Source organism: Pogona vitticeps, chromosome 1 (genome assembly GCF_051106095.1).
Source record: "Pogona vitticeps strain Pit_001003342236 chromosome 1, PviZW2.1, whole genome shotgun sequence".
Taxonomy (NCBI): domain Eukaryota; kingdom Metazoa; phylum Chordata; class Lepidosauria; order Squamata; family Agamidae; genus Pogona; species Pogona vitticeps.
Window position 1 is genome coordinate 232,607,356 of NC_135783.1, and position 21,776 is coordinate 232,629,131.

General features: G+C 43.5%; 1 protein-coding gene across 2 annotated transcripts in view; it reads right to left on the reverse strand.

Annotated features, from left to right (window-relative positions):
* SEC22A (SEC22 homolog A, vesicle trafficking protein) overlaps window positions 1–21,776 on the reverse strand; it is a 50,284-nt gene that overhangs the window by 25,957 nt on the left and 2,551 nt on the right. For both annotated transcript variants that reach the window (XM_072985215.2, XM_020801087.3), the window contains exons 2-3: window positions 4,220–4,423; window positions 2,355–2,518 (exon numbers count right to left, since the gene is read on the reverse strand). In XM_072985215.2, the coding sequence (XP_072841316.1) occupies window positions 2,355–2,518; window positions 4,220–4,401 (346 nt within the window). In that variant the 5' untranslated portion in view covers window positions 4,402–4,423. The remainder of the gene's footprint in view (window positions 1–2,354; window positions 2,519–4,219; window positions 4,424–21,776) is intronic.

The following is a 21,776-nucleotide window of genomic DNA, read 5'->3' on the forward strand; positions in this document are numbered from 1 at the left end:
CTTTTTATGGTTTTCTGGGTAGAGAGTATTCAAAAGTGGTTTATCATCCCCTTCTTCTGGGGGCATCCTAGGACCATATAGTTTGCCCAAGGCCACATAGGCTGGTTTTTCTCCTTGGAGGCCCAGTTGAGATTCAAACTCTTGTCCTTTGGCTCCCCAACCAGGTGTTCCAACAAAGTGCTATCAACTACTAACTTGCCACTTTTGCACATACACTTCAAAACGACAGTATCAGGACATTAGTGTATGGAACGTGGTTACAGAATACCAGTTTAATAAGGGACACATTATTCTGCTTTTTTAAAAATACAAAAGAACTTAGAATAAAACCATGCGATCCTCCATAGTTGCCCAGATTTCTTGTTCAGCCCTTGATGCCAAAGGTACAATGTGCTCTTCTTTATTTCTACTGTTCTATTTATGTTACGGAAAGATTTATATCTTAATTTTTGTTGTTGTTTCTATTATACTCCTGTTCAAATTCATTAAATTGTTTCTAATGGTTTCTGTGGCAAAAATAACAAATACTAGAGACTAATATAAAATAAATCACTATCTCTGTCCCAAAATGTGTAACGTTATAAGAGGGTGAAGAAAGTCAAACTACTTTTTTAACCTGGTCAGTCAAGTATTCCAGGTTAAACTAAAACCATGCAGATATATAAATATATATACTATTTATTGCACCAGTCAAAGACCATGGCAAGATAAAACAGTTACAGTCAGTCAGACTGACATAAAACAACTGTAACAACAGATAAAATTAGGGCAAGAGACATAATTATACATTTAAGTTAGGTACCTTTAAGTCACTACTTTAAATACCTCTGAAACAATACTTATAAAATAGATTAATCAGTTACAGGTTGTATTTGACTGTGATTGTATTAATATATATTAAAATTAGTGAGTTTATCAAATTATGTTCATGCTGTTATATTTTTGGATCTCAATATTGGTTTTAGTCCAGAGTCTTTATATTGTTCTTTGCATCTAGCCGCCTTTATTGTGAACAGGACATCTTGGGTCATGTACGGGTTTGAAGCTTATCTTTCACATCCCCGAACTTCTTTCTGTTTAGCAAGGGATCTAGATTGCATTATCTGGTGTCAGTATATAATTAACAGTTGAGAATATAGAGTAAGATCTCCCACAGCTGATGCCCAACATATATATTGTTTGTCTTGAATTGGTATACCATGGAATCTCCTCAATTTCATCATTGATTCTATTTGTTCAAAACATAATCTCTTAAAGGCTTTCTGGAGTTCCATTGTCATTGGGTATGACTGATATTTTTCAAACTGATGCAAATGTTTTGTATCCATTAACCATTTGACATTTTACAGGACTCTAATAATATTTAGGTAAATTGCAGCTCCAATATCTGGTACTCTTTGTTTAAATATATTTTTGATATCATTACTCCTTGGGTTAAATGCCTGTATGGAAAAAACATATTTTGGGAGTAATTTGGAAAATTTCTTTAACTAACGGTGTTCATAGAGAGTTATCCTCTGTTCCAGAACTTAGGAAGTCTGCTTTCCTTCATCTGATTAATTTTGCACCAATAACTGATCATTCTGGCATGAATTGTACCAGCAACCGTTTCCATAATCAATTCCACTCTTATCAAACAGGGACGTAGATTTTGAGGCTCCTAATATCATATGCACAAATCAATTTTGAACTCTCTCAATATTGGTGAAGTCAGATTTCTGCATAAAATATTAGTATTGATATATGATATATTAATAACTTATTAAATGTATTCATGAAAACAAGGAAATTGTCCAAGAAGTATTATGTATCTGGGAGAGGAAAATAATGTCCAAATAAGTACTTAGAATGTCATTTTCTCTGTAAAATAATGAACCTTTTTTTCCACATCCCAACACAAGAGTTACTGGTATATGTAAATCAATATAATTGATTTTATAAATCAATATAATTGGGTAAAGAGTAAAAAAAAGATCTCTTGTCACATGTTCCCCTTTCTTCTTAGTGCAAAAGGTTCCTTTCGCTAAAATCCCTCCCTGCAGGAGGTTCCTTTGTAGTTCTGCAGAACAAGATCTTCTGGGCTGTAACTCAAAGTTTCCAGGAAGGCCTCCCTAAATGAGCCTTTCTCTGTTCATGCAACAGGTGAAAGACTTCTAACACTGTTAGGCACTGGGGACTGATTTCAATATCTGAGTACTAGCAGTAAATGAAGCATTGATTGCATCTGGATTTTAATTGCAAAACTGATTGCTCTGACTAATTTTTAAAAGGACTGTAAGTGTTACTGTTTAATCCATGTTAAACTGGAAGAGTATATGATCTATAGTTATCAATGAAAATGGTAAATCCCTTACCAAACTCAATGAAACAGTAAGGTCTAACAGCCGTATTTGTCTTCATCATGTTGTATGTGGTAATGAACTCTTTCTGAAGCTCGTCCAGGAAGCAGAAAGCCAGGACACTGGGGTAATTTTCAGTGCAGAGCATCATGTAACTCACTCCCAGGGAACTAATAAAACTGTAATTTTCAAAAATATGTTTAACATTTCAAAATTAAATTAATGCATCCATAGTTTGGTTGACGTCAAGTAGCTCTGAATGTTATAAGAAAAAGAAAAATGGCTGTGGGTTATAATGAAGGCATTACTATTCATGAGAAAATCTAACATTACTTTCAGCAGAAAAAGGGAGTATTCTTATAGATGATGTCTTTCCAAGAACTGCAAACTGCAATTTGGGTCCTGTGTGAGTGTCTGCGCATGCACAAGAGAGAGAGAAAGAGAGAAAGAGAGAGAGAGAGAGAGAGAGAGCAAGAGAGAGCGAGAGCGCAACATGTGGAACTGTGTGGGAGGGGACCTTTCATCTTTAAAGTGGGAAGGAGGGGTAAGAAAAGGCACATAACCTTCTCCTCTTTAGATGTTTTAATGTATCGATAATACATGACACGCCATCTGCCTCATTCCAAAAAGCAGAAGAATAGCTCTTGAGAATTATCTTTATGAGCCAGAGAATGAAATGCTTCCCCAGCAAGGATGCTTCTTCATCAGTAGACAGAGATAGCAGTAAGGGAAACCATCAGAAGCTGGAAAATTTCCCTTCTTTTAATTGAAACTCTGGCATATACTAACGAGTCTTTATTCAATAACCATTCAGTTAAAATAATGCATTAGTCCTATTTTGTAATGCAATACGAAACAGCAGCTCTAACATGATTTGAGATATATATGACATATAAATGTTAAGGACTCCTGATTTCAACACTGCTAGGCAGCCCAGCCGCTTCTTGGACGCACACCTTAAAGTGGCAAAGGGGTTTAACCGTTTCAGTGAAGCTGAGAGCAAAGCCGTCAGGAAGCCAAACTCTGTTTTGAGTCTGGACTCCTAGCAGGATCACCCAAGACAGAACCGTCACAGCTGAGACACAAGACTAAGATCCATCAACCTTCTTCAAGGATAACAGCCACATCATCAAAAGAGAATTGATAGTTCCGATGGTGATGGGCTGGCAGCTACTAGGCAGCAATGGTAAGTGAAAGTGACACTAGCAGAGGAGGCAAAGACGGTAACACTCAAGCTAACTTTTGTTAGTACTGTACAGAAGGTGGCAATGGTAAACCATTGCTAAACTGTTCTTACTTGAAAACCCTATGATGAGACAAGTCCAAAATGAGACAAGAGATAGTACTGGAAGAATCTTTGGAAACTGTACGTACCTCCTTTTAACCTTACTAAGGGTTCCAAGACAGTGTACAAGAATCAAAATTGTATTAAAATTAAATAACAGAGCATTTAAAAGGTAATTTTTTTCAAAGTATTAAAAAATATAAATACAAACAAAATATATCCCAACTAAGCAAAATTTTAAAACATTAGCCAGTTGTCCGCATAGAACATTTCAAAAAAGGGGCCAGTGTAACCACCAGTAGGTGGAAGTTCACCAAACTGGGCCACTAGCACTGAAAATGGCCTGTCAAATGACTCCAGCAGCCCAATTTGGGTAGCTGCACACAGGGAAAGTCCTATAAAGACAGCTGCAATTGACATGCCGGTTCAAAGGGGAGTAGGTACACATTTATATGCCTTGTTAGAGGTTCTGAAATCATATCTGGACTTAAAGCTGACTTTTAGTTTCCCAGCCACCATTATAGCAGCTAACAATTTTTCATGAAACAATATAGAACAATTTGGACAGAGATGACAAGTCTCACAGAAAACTTACTTTATGTTATACTGTCCTGCTTGCAAAGTACATCTATCTGGAAGCTGAGAAAGTCTCTTTGCAAGAATTTTGAAGTATTTTCTGCACTCCTGCACACCACTGTTTTGCTCATAGTCAGTAGAGGCAGATAGAGGGAGTCCATCTCTCACACGGACCACTGAGGCAGACAAGATCATGGACATTGCCAGCAGCCACAAGGGAAACCTGAAATGAAACATACATGTATATTCATACTATAGTTACCATTGCTTTCATTCTTCTCATTTAGACCAGGACCACGATTAGTCAGACTGAGAGAAGGTTCAGCCACCCTTCCAAAGTATTAACTAAATCACCAGGGCTTGAAAAATGCACTCATCCACTCGTCTGTGATGAGTGAAAAATGCTGCTCAATGAGTCACAGCTCCCTCCCTCCCTGCCTCCTTCCCCTCTGCCCATCTCTCTCTCTAATCCTGCAGTCCTTCCCTCCCCCCTCCCAATGGAAAAGGAAAACTGCCCTCTTCTCACGAGAAGACTTTGAGTGGTACATATACAGTGGTACCTCGACTTATGAACGACCCTACTTACGACCATTTTGAGTTACAACCAGCTCCTGCTGCAAAGTTTGGCTTCTTCTTGCAACCGGAGCTTCCACGTACGAACAGAAAAAAGCAGGGGAAAAAGGCAGGAAATTCAAATTGCTAACTGTAGGTGGCGATGAGGCTGCTTCTTTGTAGCTCTTTCGCCCCAGCAGTTAGAGAGTGTGTGTCATCATCAGAGGCTTGGGACTGCCTCTTTCTGCTTCTGAGAGTGTGTGTATGTGTTTGCAGGGAGGCTTTGGGCTGCCTGGTAAGGTAAGGTGCTGTTTTCTGCTTTTAAAAAACTGTTCTAGGTGTTTTGCAGCATGGTTTTGGGATGGGGGGTTATCTTCCTGTGCTGTGATGGGTCTTGGGGGGTTTGGTTGTTGTGGGCTCTTTGGTCGTGTTCTGGAGGTTGTTCTTCCTAATGTTTCACCAGTCTCTGTGGCCGGCATCTTCAGAGGACAGCACTCTTGGGGGGTATGTGTGTTTTTTGGGTCTTCCCTCCCATTTCCAATGGATCTTGGGGGGGTTGCTTTTGGGAGGGTTCCCCATTTCCAATGGGTCCTGCATGCTTCCCTTGCTTTGTCCTTTGTTTTCTTTGCATTTCCGACCTGCCCCCTTTGTTCTCTGTACATTTCTAATCTGCTCCATTTGTTTTCTGTGCATTTCCAATGGGTCTTGCATGCTTGGTTGCTTCCCCCGTCCCCCCAGCTGGTAGGGATTAATTGCGTTTCCAATGAGTCTTGCAGTGATTTTTAATTTTTATTATTATTATTATTTTGTGTGTGATTTTTTTTCTTCAGCCGGAACGGATTAATTGCATTTCAATGCATTCCTATCGGAAATGGTGCTTTGACTTACAACCATTTTGAGTTACTTTCATCTTCTGGAATGGATTATGGTCATAAGTGGAGGCACCACTGTATAGCTCTGCAGGAGAATGTAGGGTAGTCCCATGCTGGAGAATATGGAGATTCTTTGCTCCCAATTTCAACAGAACGAGGAGGGAACCGTGGCTCCTTAAGAGGTCAGGAGCTTTTGCTTTCAGTTTTATTTTTGCTAGAAACATTCAAAAGAAAGGCATTCAATATACAAGCTTCATGATCCCACAAACATGCAGGTAATAAAGCAACCCAAGTCTGAGGGGATAGATCAGTGATTCCCAATCCCAATAAATTGTTCTGCTCATGCTGAACAGTGAAATTTTTGACTGACTGGTGAAACATTCTAAAATTTTTCAACCCCTGTAAATCACTCCTCCACACATACCAATGCAAACAATTTGTAGCACATTGGTACCCTAGAAGAAGATGTCCACCTTCAGCACGCAAACATCTTTTCTGCTTGGCCACTCAGAAACAATTTTTATCCATTCCAAGTGATCAGTTTTACAAATGCAGGTTAAATCATGAACAGCATACACACACTAGTAATTTTCTATAGGTCAGCATTTACTGCAAGTGGGACAAAACTTTTAATCTTAACTATAACCCTATGACCTGTATCTTCAATCCTGGCAATAGGCATAGGTGTGAGGCATATCTGAGAAGACTGAGGTCCAACAAAGTAAAAAAGAAAAGAATAGTCACCGAGTTTGCACTTAATTCTTGTCAGACTTCAGCAAAAAGTATACAAAAAGAGTCAAGGCTGACAACCCTTCTTGCTTTTCAAGGAAGTCTTACCTCTCCAAAGCAAATGGAGATTTTATTGTTCCCCAATGCTTCTTTCTATTTTCCAAGTATCTATATTTGCAGTAAAACAAACTAGACTAAGGAAAAAGAAGTAGGCCTTTATCTGGGAACACAAGTTTGCCAAAGAAATAACAAGGGAAGACTCTTTAGGCAGAGAGTTCTACAACCACGCACAGTCCTCAATGAACTGTTCTGGATTGTTTCTTCCACTAAATCTTCCCCTGCCATGCTTCTACATGCGTTCTGAATTTGATACCTCTGTCCTATGCAAAGCATGGCTGGTGTTATTTTGCCTATACCGCGTGGATAAAAATCAAGGGTTGTTTTAAATAAAATTGAATTAAATTTGATTTAATTTAAACTATTATTTTCATAATTATTTTAATCGTCAAAAAGCTTTTTTTATTTATTTATTTAAATGTGGTTTAAATCATGACTGAAATGAAATCCACCCTGTGGCTATGTAATGAACAGTACTCTGAAAATGAGTTCACTGTTAGTACAGAGGATGACTGCCCCTTGAACATTGTTTCTCCATTAGATACATGAAGTTTAGTACAGTGATGCCTCGCTAGACAGTTACCCTGCATGAGTTTTTTCGCAAGACATTGACTTTTTGCGATCACTATAGCGACTTGCAAAACAGTGATTCCTATGGGGGAATTTCACTGGACAATGTTTGGTCCCTGCTTCGCAAACCGATTTTCGCTAGACGACAATTTTGACAGCTTCCTCAGCACTCGCAAAACAGGTGTTTTCGGGACCTAAGCTTTGCAAGACAGCTATTTAAACAGTTAATTGGCAGTTTGCAAAGCGGCTTTCCTATGGCCAATCTTCACTAGACAACGATGATTCTTCCCCATTGGAACACATTAAACAGATTTCAATGCATTCCAATGGGGAAATGGTTTTTGCTAGACAATGAATTTGCTAAACAGCGATTTCAGTGGAACAGATTATCATCGTCTAGCAAGGCACCACTGTAATAAGGTGAAGACAGAAAGAGCGTATTGAAATATTCATGATGCAGAATATATCACTAAGTAATAATTGAGAGTAGACATTTTAAAATGCAGACTAGGCGGTCTTTTGTAAAATATTCCTCACTGTAATTAATAACAATTCAAACCTCTCTTTAAAGCATTCGTAACACTATGCATTGTGCATCTTACCAAACAGTAAAATTAGATGCCATTTTTAGTATATAAAAGTTCCAGCAATTCCACTTGTCCTGGTAAGTATGGTGCAACCCTCTAATAAGCAGCCAGGCCTCCTTCCAGCTTTGAAGCATCAGAACTGGACAGGGATTATCCTAGCAGTTGCATGGTGTCCCCGACCACCTCTCCAGCTCTGAGAATAAGAAAAAGCCTAGTGTTTGTTTGGCAGCTGCTCGGACAAAGTGCCCACAAACCTTGGTCATGTCAAGCTAATCGCACCCTCATATCACAAAGTAGGAAACAGAAGAAAGGCTGGAAGTATTCACAACATGTTTAAACAACAATGGGACCAATTATTTTGGGAGGTGGTGAATGTCCCGACACCGAGGGCATTCAAGAGAAAATTGGGCAACCATCTGTGAGATCTATCTTGGTTTGGATTCCTGCACTGAGCAGGGGGTTAGACTCAATGGCCTTCTAGACCCCTCCCACCACAATTATTCTATGATTCTACAAAACAAGCCAGCATGTTTCCCTACTCATTGCCTTTCCCCTTGAAAACAGAGTGGGGACATCTGGAGGCAAAGTTTAACAGTCAGAAGCTTCAATTATTTCATGGGTCAGGGACTTGGCTAAGAAGGCAAAACAAAAATGATTGGGGAGGTTCCTTTTGGTTCAGAAACTGGCCTTCGCAGTTTGAGCAGGAGAGGGTGAGCTCAGGAAGATGCCCATCTCTCCTCATGAACTCTTTAAATTTTGTCTTAAACTTTTTCATATGGAATCCGAACTCCAATTTACTTCATTGATATTTTGGCTTTGGACATAACTTTTGAACTAGCTGCCCTATCCCCAATTTTTAAACTATTTTTATGTGATGAAGAGTTCTTCAGAACTCAAACAATCATACTGCTGGTAGCTTTTTAGTGATCAATAAAGGTGTCATCCAGCCTCAGACTCTGTTAGTATGAATGTGTCACAAAACTGTTTTTTTACAACATCTTCATGTTAAACTAAACTAAAGCATAAAATCAGACAAGTTTCTAAAGAGGTACCTGTGTTAGTTTTACATGGTGACAAAATAAAATGGGAAAAAAGGAAAGGAAAAAGGGGACGGGGGATGTTGTGCCACCTTAAAAACTAAAAGCTTTGTTTCAGTGTGAGTTTTTCTGAATCAAAATTGCAGAATATATTTGCTCTCTCTATGAAACAGGTCTCAATATGTTCTTCTGTGTTGTTTGCATGGCCAAAGAGAAAAGTGCTTTCTATAACTTCATGCTCTCCAGAGACATTAGCTAATATACTGGCTAGGAATACATCTGGACAATACTGAGGTAGGGAAGACTGATCTATGACACATACCTTAAAAACCTAATTATTTCTCAAGCCTATCAAACATCCTATAATTTAAGCTGAGGAATACCACAGAACCAAGGAAAGGAAAGCTAAAGTGATGCAAAAAGGAAGGGTAATACTATGCTCTATAAAATAATATAACCAGAGTAGCTGACTTTGATGGGAACAAAAAAAATTAACTGTACATGCCAGTTTCAGTTTAAGTACAAGTTGTGGTCCAGATATGTATTTTGTCCCAACAGTTTATCTCTTAGATTGTATACTATACTGTATTTTAAATGTCCTAGAATAAAATGCTTGGCAATTTGGTCTTAATATTAAACAGCATAAAAAACAGCTGTCTCTTCCGTAACAGTGCAAAAGATATTTCCTGGCTTCGACTTCATTAATCAATATTAATGCTCTATCATCACTAATCTTTCATGAGAAAAAAGGGTATAATTCTGGTGGCCTCATTGCATAACGCTATTACTGTTGCTTTCAAACTCTTCTGCAGCTTATATAGTCAACACAGATTCTCATCATCTCTCTCAGAGGTTTTGTAATCAAGAACCATGGATTCAGAAGACAAACAAACATAAGAGAAAGAAAGGTAGTTAAGAGTTTCACATGACTTGATCAATGTTATAATATCCTCCCAAAATCCAGGATAAATAGCATTCATTTCCTCTAAATTCTTATTTACGCAAAGACAAATTAGTCACTAAAACTACAGTGGTGCCTCGCTTAACGAGTGCCCCGTATAACGAAAAAATCACATAACGATGGCTTCGTTGCCATCGCTTTTGCGATCGCACAACGATCTTGCCTTTGCGATTTTTCCCCATAGGCACCATTTTCCCCCAGGTGAGCGGCAGGAGCTTTGAAGCCCCGCTGCTCAGCTGGGGGAAAATGTCGGCAGTGGGCTGCGGCCTCGGAAGGACCCCGAAGCCACCGTCCCCTGCCGACAATTCCCTTCCGAGCTCCGGGGACAGGCTGGGGGGTGGACCGGGAAGCTTGAAGCCTCTCCGCGCCGCCTACCCCCGCCGTTCCCGGACTTCTGGAAGTCCGGGAACAGCCTGGGTAAGCAGCGCGGGAAGGCTTCAAGCTTCCCGATCCACCCCCCAGCCTGTCCCCGCCGCTTAAAGCCTCCTTGCGCCGCCTACCCAGCCCGTTCTCAGACACCTAGGTGTCCGAGAACGGGCTGGGTAGGTGGCGGGGAAGGCTACCGGCATCGGGGACAGGCTGGGGGGTGGACCGGGAAGCTTGAAGCCTCTCCGCGCCGCCTACCCCCGCCGTTCCCGGACTTCTGGAAGTCCGGGAACAGCCTGGGTAAGCAGCGCGGAGAGGCTTCAAGCTTCCCGATCCACCCCCCAGCCTGTCCCCGCCGCTTAAAGCCTCCTTGCGCCGCCTACCCAGCCCGTTCTCGGACACCTAGGTGTCCGAGAACGGGCTGGGTAGGCGGCGGGGAAGGCTACCGGCATCGGGGACAGGCTGGGGGGGTGGACCGGGAAGCTTGAAGCCTCTCCGCGCCGCCTACCCCCGCCGTTCCCGGACTTCTGGAAGTCCGGGAACAGCCTGGGTAAGCAGCGCGGAGAGGCTTCAAGCTTCCCAATCCACCCCCCAGCCTGTCCCCGCCGCTTAAAGCCTCCTTGCGCCGCCTACCCAGCCCTTTCTCGGACACCTAGGTGTCCAAGAAAGGGCTGGGTAGGCGGCGGGGAAGGCTACCGGCATCGGGGACAGGCTGGGGGGTGGACTGGGGAGCTTGAAGCCTCTCCGCGCTGCCTACCCCCGCCGTTCCCGGACTTCTGGAAGTCCGGGAACAGCCTGGGTAAGCAGCACGGGAAGGCTTCAAGCTTCCCGATCCATCCCCCAGCCAGTCCCCGCCGCTTAAAGCCTCCTTGCGCCGCCTACCCAGCCCGTTCTCGGACACCTAGGTGTCCGAGAACGGGCTGGGTAGGCGGCAGGGAAGGCTACCGGCATCGGGGACAAGCTGGGGGGTGGACCGGGAAGCTTGAAGCCTCTCCGCGCCGCCTACCCCCGCCGTTCCCGGACTTCTGGAAGTCCGGGAACAGCCTGGGTAAGCAGCGCGGGAAGGCTTCAAGCTTCCCAATCCACCCCCCAGCCTGTCCCCGATGCCGGTAGCCTTCCGCTGGGGGGTGGATCGGGGAGCTTGAAGCCTCTCCGCGCCGCCTACCCAGGTCGTTCCCGGACTTCCAGAAGTCCGGGAACGACCTGGGTAGGCGGCGCGGAGAGGCTTCAAGCTCCCCAATCCACCCCCCAGCCTGTCCCCGATGCCGGTAGCCTTCCGCTGGGGGGTGGATCGGGAAGCTTGAAGCCTCTCCGCGCTGCTTACCCAGGCTGTTCCCGGACTTCCAGAAGTCCGGGAACGGCGGGGGTAGGCGGCGCGGAGAGGCTTCAAGCTTCCCGGTCCACCCCCCAGCCTGTCCCCGATGCCGGTAGCCTTCCCCGCCGCCTACCCAGCCCGTTCTCGGACACCTAGGTGTCCGAGAACGGGCTGGGTAGGTGGCGCAAGGAGGCTTTAAGCGGCGGGGACAGGCTGGGGGGTGGATCAGGAAGCTTGAAGCCTTCCCGCGCTGCTTACCCAGGCTGTTCCCGGACTTCCAGAAGTCCGGGAACGGCGGGGGTAGGCGGCGCGGAGAGGCTTCAAGCTTCCCGGTCCACCCCCCAGCCTGTCCCCGATGCCGGTAGCCTTCCCCGCCGCCTACCCAGCCCTTTCTCGGACACCAAAGGGCTGGGTAGGCGGCACAAGGAGGCTTTAAGCGGCGGGGACAGGCTAGGGGTTGGATCGGGAAGCTTGAAGCCTTCCCGCGCTGCTTACCCAGGCTGTTCCCGGACTTCCAGAAGTCCGGGAACGGCGGGGGTAGGCGGCGCGGAGAGGCTTCAAGCTCCCCGGTCCACCCCCCAGCCTGTCCCCGATGCCGGTAGCCTTCCCCGCCGCCTACCCAGCCCGTTCTCGGACACCTAGGTGTCCGAGAACGGGCTGGGTAGGCGGCGCAAGGAGGCTTTAAGCGGCGGGGACAGGCTGGGGGGTGGATCGGGAAGCTTGAAGCCTCCCAGCGCTGCTTACCCAGGTCGTTCCCAGACTTCCAGAAGTCCGGGAACAACCTGGGTAGGCGGCGCGGAGAGGCTTCAAGCTCCCCGATCCACCCCCCAGCCTGTCCCCGCCGCTTAAAGGGTAACCGCAGCGGCTACCCCAGCCATGGCCGGACTCTAGGGAGTCCAGCCATGGCTGAGGTAGCCGCCATGGGTCAGATCCAAGCCGCGGGGGGGAGGGAAAAAACCGGATAATCCGTTCCAATTGGAACGGATTAACCGGTTTTCAATAAATTTCTATGGGAAATGGTGCTTCCCATAACGATGTTTTCACATAACGTTTTTTTTTCTGGAACCAATTAACATCGTTATGCGAGGCACCACTGTATTGTATTTCAAAAGTTAAGCCTCCCAAAAACCTACAAGCTGTTTTCTATGCATTACAAGATCACAGCAGGACAAAGCTGCATTTAGTCACAGTCCCATCTCACACCATTAGTGGAAGTCTTTTCATGTCTTGCTACATATGAAACATGTTTGCAGATGGAACTTCCCTGTGAAATGCTGTTCTACTATTCTTATTACTTAAGAAGTTTATCCTGTTATCTTCATCCTCACATCTTACACATTTTGAAATGTATGATGCAGGCTGCCAAAAAAACGCAGTTCACACACAGAGCTCCTGCATACAAAGTCTTCCCATTTAATTCAGTGGGGAAGGAGATTTACTCAAATAAGTGTACATCCTGACAGCAGAACTCCATGTTTGCTGCAGAAGCTCATACTTAAAGGATCAACAACTGTGTTTATTAATAAGAACAAGGAAAAGGCCATGGACTCCCCAATATTACATAAATGTAAAAGTGGGTGATATATTTTATTGGACCATTAAAAATCAAACAAACTGCAAGCTTTCATGGAAAAAAATTCCACTTTTCCACTACCCTTCCAGGATAATGCAGAGGCGCAAGAATCTAAAATTTTGACTTCAATTTGACACAATTGGCTATTTCTACTTTATGAATAAACCAAACTGTAACCCTTAACGGGTGCTAAAGTCTGCTTTGTCGTTGTGCTATTTTTCCCCACTCTCACAGCCAAAAAGAAAATGTAGTTTAAAAGCAGGCAACAGGGTGGGGGTGGAATCACAGAGTAACTGGCAGCCTTTTGGTCCAGAGATTTGTGTAAAAATTCCAAACCATGCTGCAAAGAGGCTTGAGACTGCAGCCTTAAAGGACTGACATCAACACTCACAGATTTTGGATTTTTGTGTAACAATTTTTCTGCATTGTTCATGAGGGGGTTGTGCTATGCCTGAAGAAGTGGAATTTTCTCCATGAAAGCTTGTAATTTGTTTGATCTTTAGTGCTCCAATAAAAGGCATTACCCATGCTTATATTTGTACTACTAGTATGTCTCTTCTGTTAAACTTTGCATATAATGTGCACTTCTTGGTAAAAAGCAAATAGCAGTGTGAGTGCAATAATCATGACATTACAGCAGAAAATGGATTAGTTCATTTTTCTTCCTGTACTGTAATCCTGACAAAAGCAGCTCCACAAATCAGCTATGGGAACTTTTCTCCCAATACACATAGCAGCTTTGGTGGAGCCCTCTTTGCCACTGCACCTCTGCATCCACTGCAATGTCAGCAATTATCAAGCACCTTCAACAACAATCTGCTTCAAAGAGAGAGAGTGAACGAGTGTCACACTACATCCCAAAAGGTGTTTAGTGACACTTCTAGTGAAATTAAACATTTTCAAGAAACAATGTGAGAAGCTGGGTATCTCAAGAGTGAAAGCTGTTATACTGGAACAGAGAATGGACACACTCTAAAAAGCAGTTTGCCAGTTAGCTTAGAGAAAAACATTTTGTAAAAAGTAGAACAAGCGACAAATAGTTATGTAATCTTCAATGCTGAAATATTTGCTACAAATTATCATCAAAGAGTTATTTGATACTTCAGATAAACCATTCAAGATGTAATAAAGTAACAGGGAAATGAATTCAAAATTAAATGAAGAAAATGTGATGCTTTTACATTGCGAGTGGAGATGTATGAACAAAAAAAATTGACTGCAGATTTTACATGTGATAATGTTTAAAATCAAAATGTCTTTAAAACCAAAATTATACTTGTACATCACAATATAAGAATAATTATTCAGAGGTAAGCACTATTCAGTCCAGTGGCGCTTACTTCCTAGCACGGTGGATTTGATTTGATTTAAATCAAATTGATTTAAAACACTGGAGGGTGGATAAAAATCTATGATTTAAAAAACAACAAAAACAGATTTTTAATTTGATTAATACTGTATTTTAATGTAAATAGGATTTTTAATTCTGTTTAAAAATCAATGATTTTTATCCACTCCACAGTGATTTAAATTGATTTGATTTAAATCAAATCCAATCTGCTTCCTAGTAACTGTATTTTGGATTGTAAATTAAGCCATGTGAAATCACTAGTCTTAATAGTTATTTGCAAAGTATATGGGAAACTAAGGCTGCCCCATCTCTGACACAATGTTATATAAAATTATAGGACTTAGCAACCAACAATAAAAGTATGTGATATAATCATACCGTAGAAAGAAATGAAAATAAAAATTTTGAAGAATAAAAGTTGTTTAGAAACCTAAAAAGTTAAACAAATTATAATGTGCAAATAAATGAATTCATTAAGGAAAATATATGTATGTATGTATGTATTTATTTATTTGATTTATATCCCGCCCATCTGGTAGACTCTACCACTCTGGGCGGCTTCCAATATAACATATTACATGTTCTCCTTTTTAAAAATGTTTTCCTTTTCTCTCAAAATGTTTGTATTCATTTGAAACATAATAATGTAACATTATATAATGTGGATGGGCAGTTTCCAATATCACCATACCTATTATGATGCAAGGTTTTATAAAAACAACATGAAAAAGTCATGGACAAAACCTGTTGGGAAAAAATAGTATTATTACAGTTGTCTAGCACTAGCTGACTTTTCACAACAATGCTTTTTATAAGCTTACGTAAATAAATAAAAATTGATAATATCATAGTAGTGTGTTTCATAATCTTTTTTAAATACAACATGCAAGGGTCTGTACTTGACCATTCCCAATATTACAATGGACATGTAGCTAACCACTTACTGGGCTGCCAGTGGTGAGTAACAATTACCTCTGGGTTATTTGGTGCTTTGGAGTTGCCACAGTTTTGTTCCATGTTTACACTAAGCTGTAGTGCAACAAATGTACACAAGACTTTCTAAATTCAAGTGCCTATGTCTCAAAGGCTGGAAAGAAGCCCTAATTCTCAGTTTACTCTGAATGAGCAATGTGCTGGGGCACATGGCACATTTGGCTTCAACTCTGCTATTTCCATTTGCACAATGAGATAAACAAATTGCAAGGTGGAGGTTTTCCATTCCCATGATCTTGCTTTGGAGCTCCCAAGCATGCCAAGTGTCAGAGATGAGCAAAACAAACAAACACACAAACAAGCTTGTTGTTGGCTTGCAATCAGAGTGGATAAAAATTAATGATTTTTTCTAAAAATATTTTTAATTTAAATTGTCAAAATAATTTGATTATTTGATTTAAATCAATTTGATTTAATTCAAATTCAACCTGCTTGCAATCTGGCAAGTCAGGTTAAAATATCATGATTAGTTACCCATTTTTCATTTCTTTACAGATTAACAGCCGCCTAGAGTGGTCTTAACCGACCAGATAGGAGGGATATAAATAAAATAAATAAATAAAAATAAATAACATGGAGAGCGGAGAAAAACAGGAAGGAACACTACTTGTTTACATTACTTGTTTACATTCTTGTAAACAACACTACTTGTTTACATACATTACCACTAGTTGTTTATAGTAATCCAGGAATCCTGGATTGTGACTGTGCATAAATATTGCATGTATCTATCATGTTGTGCTTGTTTGGAGTATACAAAGATAAGTTATGGTGATTATAGATGTGAAATCTGGAATATTGCAGGCATGAACATGCCTTGATTACTACAGATTTCATCAATCAACTGCCCAACTGTAACAATTTTAATTAAAATGCTACACATGACAATGGCCTTAAATACTCATGCTATCATCTTTTTAAAAGAGATTGGGGTCAATGGGTATAAATTTAATAAATAAATAAATAAAATATATATAATAAACTCAGATCTTAGACCAGCTGTCTAGAATTGTCAACTATCTATCATTGCATAACACTATGACTGCATAAAAGCTAACTGCCCTAATTATATAAACCTGATGACATCCAAGCCCTGGCTATATGGTTACACATACTGTACATACACAGAGATACATATTTTATATGCCAAATCTTTTATTCAAAATTATACTGTAACAGAATCAAGAAGTATGAAAATACATCTTAAAAGGACACAGCTTCCTTTTCTTGAGATTTTAATGTCCTATTCAGTTGTTCTTCACTCAGTTGTTTAATATATGAGGAACAAAGCACACTAGGCACATCACCTCAATAATCACTCTCCATAAGGATAGAACAAGTGCTTGAAGAGAGATCCTCTTATATGTATGGAGGTGCTCCACGAGACTGTGAACCCTGGGAAAATTAAAGTCCTGGATTGTGGGGAGAGCCTGCACTGCAATGCTCTCTACATGGGGCTCTCCTTGAGGGTAACCTGAAGACTACAGCAGGTCCAGAACGCAGCACCCAGACTGGTGAGTTGATGTGAACAAATTTGATCAGATCACCCTGGTTTTGGTTTACCTTCACTGGCTACCCATTGTGTCCCAGATCCGATTCAAGGTTTTGATGTTCACATATAAAGCCCTCCATGGGTTGGGACCACACTACTGTAGTTGTTGAAGCGTCTCCCCACAATGCCATCTTCCCAACTCACCAGCTCCTTCCAGGCAATGCTCCTCTGGGTTGCCACCCCGAGGAAGGCCTGAAAGTCCTCTATGAGGGGATGGACCTTCTTCACAGCGGCACCAAGTCTGTGGAACCGGCTCCTGGTAGAGCTACACCTGGCTCCCTCCTTACTAACTTTCAGAAGGAAGCTTTGAACATTGCTTTTTAGTGAAGTCTTCCTCAATGACCCTGCCTGATGTTAAACCTCATGCCCTGCTCTTATAGAGACAAGATGCTTTGGGGCCATTGGTTTTAATGTTCCAACAGTTTTAACTTGTTCACTGTTCAGTTATATGTTTATTGATATCTGTACATTTATTATGTTATGAACTGCACAGAATAGTGAGTGCACTGCACAAATGGGGCAGTGTATAAATCAAATCAAATCAATCAATAAAATTCGTAGTGGAGGTTTTCCTCTTCCAGTGATCACTTTCCATATACTGTGATCAATCACAGAGGAGTGAGGTTAATATGATTCCCTTCTAGAGTACTTATTCAAAATGGGTAACAAAATCCCTAGACAGGAATATATGTTCCTAGAAGAGAAAAATGTACTGAACCTGCTACACTATCAGAAGAGTGAGCACACAAAACAATAGTTAGTAACCTGATGTAACACCAAGACTGAATCTCCATACACAGGCTTAATTCTGACTAAATGCATATACAGTGGTGCCTCGTACAACAAGTGCCCCGTTTAACGATGAATTCGCATAGCGATGGCATTTTTGCCATCGCTTTTGCGATCGTATAACGATGTTGCCTATGGGGAAAAATCGCTTTGCGATGTTTTCCCCATAGGCACCATTTTCCCCCAGCTGAGCGGCGGGAGCCTCCGAAGGAGTGCTCCCGCCGCTCAGCTGGGGGAAAATGCCTGCGGTGGCCTCGGAAGGACCCTCCCGAAGGGTCCTTCCGAGGCCACCGCTGGGATTCCCCTTCCCCGCAGCCGGCTTCCCCGGCCATGGTCGGACTCTCGGGAGTCCGACCATGCATGGGGTAGCCTGCCGCGGGTCGGATCCAAGCCGCGGGGAGAGGGTGGGGGGATCTGGATGGATCCCACCACCCTCCCCCCGCTGCCTGAGGAGGGTGGGAGCCATGGCCGGACCCCCGCGGCCTGAGGAGGGTGGGAGGCATGGCCGGACTCTTTGGCAGCCACCGCGGCTCGGATCCGATCCGAGCCGCGGTGCCTGCCAAGGAGTCCGGCCATGCCTCCCACCCACCCCACCTCCTGCGGCTTGAGAAGGGTGGGAGGCATGGCCGGACTCGTCAGGCACCGCGGCTCCGATCCGATCTGAGACGCGGTGCCTGCCAAGGAGTCCGGCTATGCCTCCCACCCACCACCCACCTCCTTCGGCTTGAGAAGGGTGGGAGGCATGGCCGACTGTGCTTGCAGCAGCGGAAGAGGTGCCCGGTGGAGGAGAAGGCAGGAGCTGATCTGTCATTTCTCCTCCACCGGGCACCTCTTCCGCTGCTGCAAGCAACTTTGGGGCAGTCCTTTGGGGGAAGCCGGGCTGTGGAGAAGAAAGGGAGAAGCCCATCCGATCTCTCCCCCCCTCCACACCGGGCAGCTTCTCCCGCTGCTCCCGATGGTTGGGAGGGGAGATCAGATGGGCTTCTCCCTTTCTTCTCCACAGCCCGGCTCCTCCCAAAGGGCTGCCCCGAAGTTGCTTGCAGCAGCGGAGGAGGTGCCCGGTGGAGGAGAAATGACAGATCGGCTCCTGCCTTCTCCTCCACCGGGCACCTCTTCCGCTGCTGCAAGCACAGTCGGGGCAGCCCTTTGGGAGGAGCCGGGCTGCTCCGAAGAAAGGCAGAAGCCCATCCGATCTCCCCTCCCAACCATCGGGAGCAGCGGGAGAAGCTGCCCGGTGTGGAGGGGGGGGAGATCGGATGGGCTTCTGCCTTTCTTCTCCACAGCCCGGCTTCTCCCAAAGGACTGCCCCGACTGTGCTTGCAGCAGCAGAAGAGGTGCCCGGTGGAGGAGAAATGACAGATCGGCTCCTGCCTTCTCCTCCACCGGGCACCTCTTCCGCTGCTGCAAGCACAGTCGGGGCAGTCCTTTGGGAGAAGCCGGGCTGTGGAGAAGAAAGGCAGAAGCCCATCCGATCTCCCCCCCTCCACACCGGGCAGCTTCTCCCGCTGCTCCCGATGGTTGGGAGGGGAGATCAGATCGGCTTCTGCCTTTCTTCGGAGCAGCCCGGCTCCTCCCAAAGGGCTGCCCCGAAGTTGCTTGCAGCAGTGGAAGAGGTGCCCGGTGGAGGAGAAGCAGGAGCCGATCTGTCATTTCTCCTCCACCGGGCACCTCCTCCGCTGCTGCAAGCAACTTCAGGGCAGCCCTTTGGGAGGAGCCGGGCTGTGGAGAAGAAAGGGAGAAGCCCATCCGATCTCCCCCACCTCCACACCGGGCAGCTTCTCCCACTGCTCCTGATGGTTGGGAGGGGAGATCGGATGGGCTTCTCCCTTTCTTCTCCACAGCCCGGCTCCTCCCAAAGGGCTGCCCTGAAGTTGCTTGCAGCAGCGGAGGAGGTGCCCGGTGGAGGAGAAATGACAGATCGGCTCCTGCCTTCTCCTCCACCGGGCACCTCTTCTGCTGCTGCAAGCAACTTCGGGGCAGCCCTTTGGGAGAAGCCAGGTGGTGGGGGAGAAGGCAGGAGCCGATGCCGTCTTCCCCCCCTCCCCCGAGGCTTCTCCCAAAGGGCTGCGCCCGATAGTGGGGGAGAAAACCGGATAATCCGTTCCTATTGGAACGGATTATCCGGTTTTCAATGCATCTCTATGGGAAAACACGTTTCACTTAACGATGTTTTCCCATAGCGATGTTTTTTTGGGAACCAATTAACCTCGCTATGCGAGGCACCACTGTACATGGTATGATTGCAGTAAAAATCAATAACATTCCCATCCAACATAAATGTCAGAAAACTCAGCTGAAAGGATTTCTATGCAGAAAGATTACAGTGCATCCCATGAAAGTTAACAGTTCTGAAAAACACACTGGTATATTTATTCATTCATAAAAGTCACCATAGGTCTGAGGAAACTTGAGGACATTTTATGATAATGTAAAAGAATTCACAGAAGAATAAAAACAGTCACAAGTCTCTAGAAAATTGCAAATGGAATGCATGACAAAGCAACAACCTTATTTATTTATTTATTTAAACTATTTTTGCCCCTCCTTTGCCCTTAAAAAGGACCCAAGTGACTTTTATCATGAAAAGTCAGTATTTAAAGCTGAAAACAGTAAGTTTATTAAAAAAAACTAACAAGGATCAAACCAATACTACACTAAATAAAATGTCAATTTGATTTAAATCACATTCACAATTTTTTAAAAAAAAAACCCTCTTTATTATTTAAATTGTGATTTAAATCAATTTAATTTTTAAAAACCATTGATTTTTATCCACCCTGAATGAAACACCAAAAATACATTTGAAGCAGTAAGGTAAAAAATCCATAAAAAAAAAACACTTCAGCAGTCAATTACTCAGAGAAAGCCTGCCTGAAGAGAAAGGCCTTCATCTGCTTGCGGAAGGACAGCAAAGATGGGGCCAGACTGGTCTCCTGTGGATGGAAATCCCAAAGTCTGGAAACAGGAACGTGTCCCAAACAAGCGCAACTGTGAAGATGCCAGGACCGAGACAAAGGTTTCCCCTAATGGTCTTCACCCAGGTTGGCTCATAAAGGGAGATGTGGTTCATGAGATAGCTGGGACTTTATAGGTTAGAACTAGCGCTTTCAATTGTGCTTGGAAACAAATTGGCAGCCAGTGGAGCTTCCCACATGTACCAACTTTCATCTTCTTCAAGTGATCCAGCCAAAAGAATTCAGGAATGCTACAGCTACATAATACTAGATCTTTCCAGTAGCAATACACAGCTGAGGAAGGCCCTGTCAGAAAGGTTTATCTGCCACTTTGTGCCATTTACACTGTGCATTTTTCTGCATCAGGTCATATCATTTTCCCAACATTTTTAGTCTTCAATGCATGGTACAACTTTTTGAACTGCTGCATTGCTGTTGCCCTCTGCTCTCAGCTTTAGATATGTTTCACTGTGTAGTTGTTCTGTTAGACACAAAATGTAATATTAAGAAACTACACTTTATTATTATATTTTCTTATTTTAGCCTGCCTTTCAGAGATGATGATCATGTGCCCCACCAGATTTTATTGGGACTACAATTACCATCAGTAATTGGCTGCACTGGCTAGTTGTAACCAAAAAAAAAAAAAAAAATCTGGAGAAGCACACATTTCCCTGCCCCTTGCTTTATTTTGTACAACATCCAGAAAATGTTGGTTACCGGGTAGTATGGAAATGGGGGGGGGGGGAGGGAACAGGACATTTTATTTAATTGGTTTATGTTATTTTGCGTTATTAAGTTTTTTTAACATTTATTTAATTGACATCCATAGTATGACAATGCAAGTTAGAATTGTAGTACAATACTATCACATTACTTATAGTCTATCAGCACATTATCTTTCTTTACACATCCACTGCTTCATATTTTAACATAATCAATTCTTTTAACATATTAAAGGTAAAGGTAAAGGTTCCCCTTGACAGTTTTTGTCCAGTCGTGTTCGACTCTAGGGGGCGGTGCTCATCCCCGTTTCCAAGCCATAGAGCCAGCGTTTTTGTCCGAAGACAATCTTCCGTGGTCACATGGCCAGTGTGACTTAGACACGGAACGCTGTTACCTTCCCACCGAGGTGGTCCCTATTTATCTACTTGCATTTGCATGCTTTCGAACCGCTAGGTTGGCGGGAGCTGGGACAAGCAACGGGCGCTCACTCCGTCGCGTGGATTCGATCTTACGACTGCTTGGTCTTCTGACC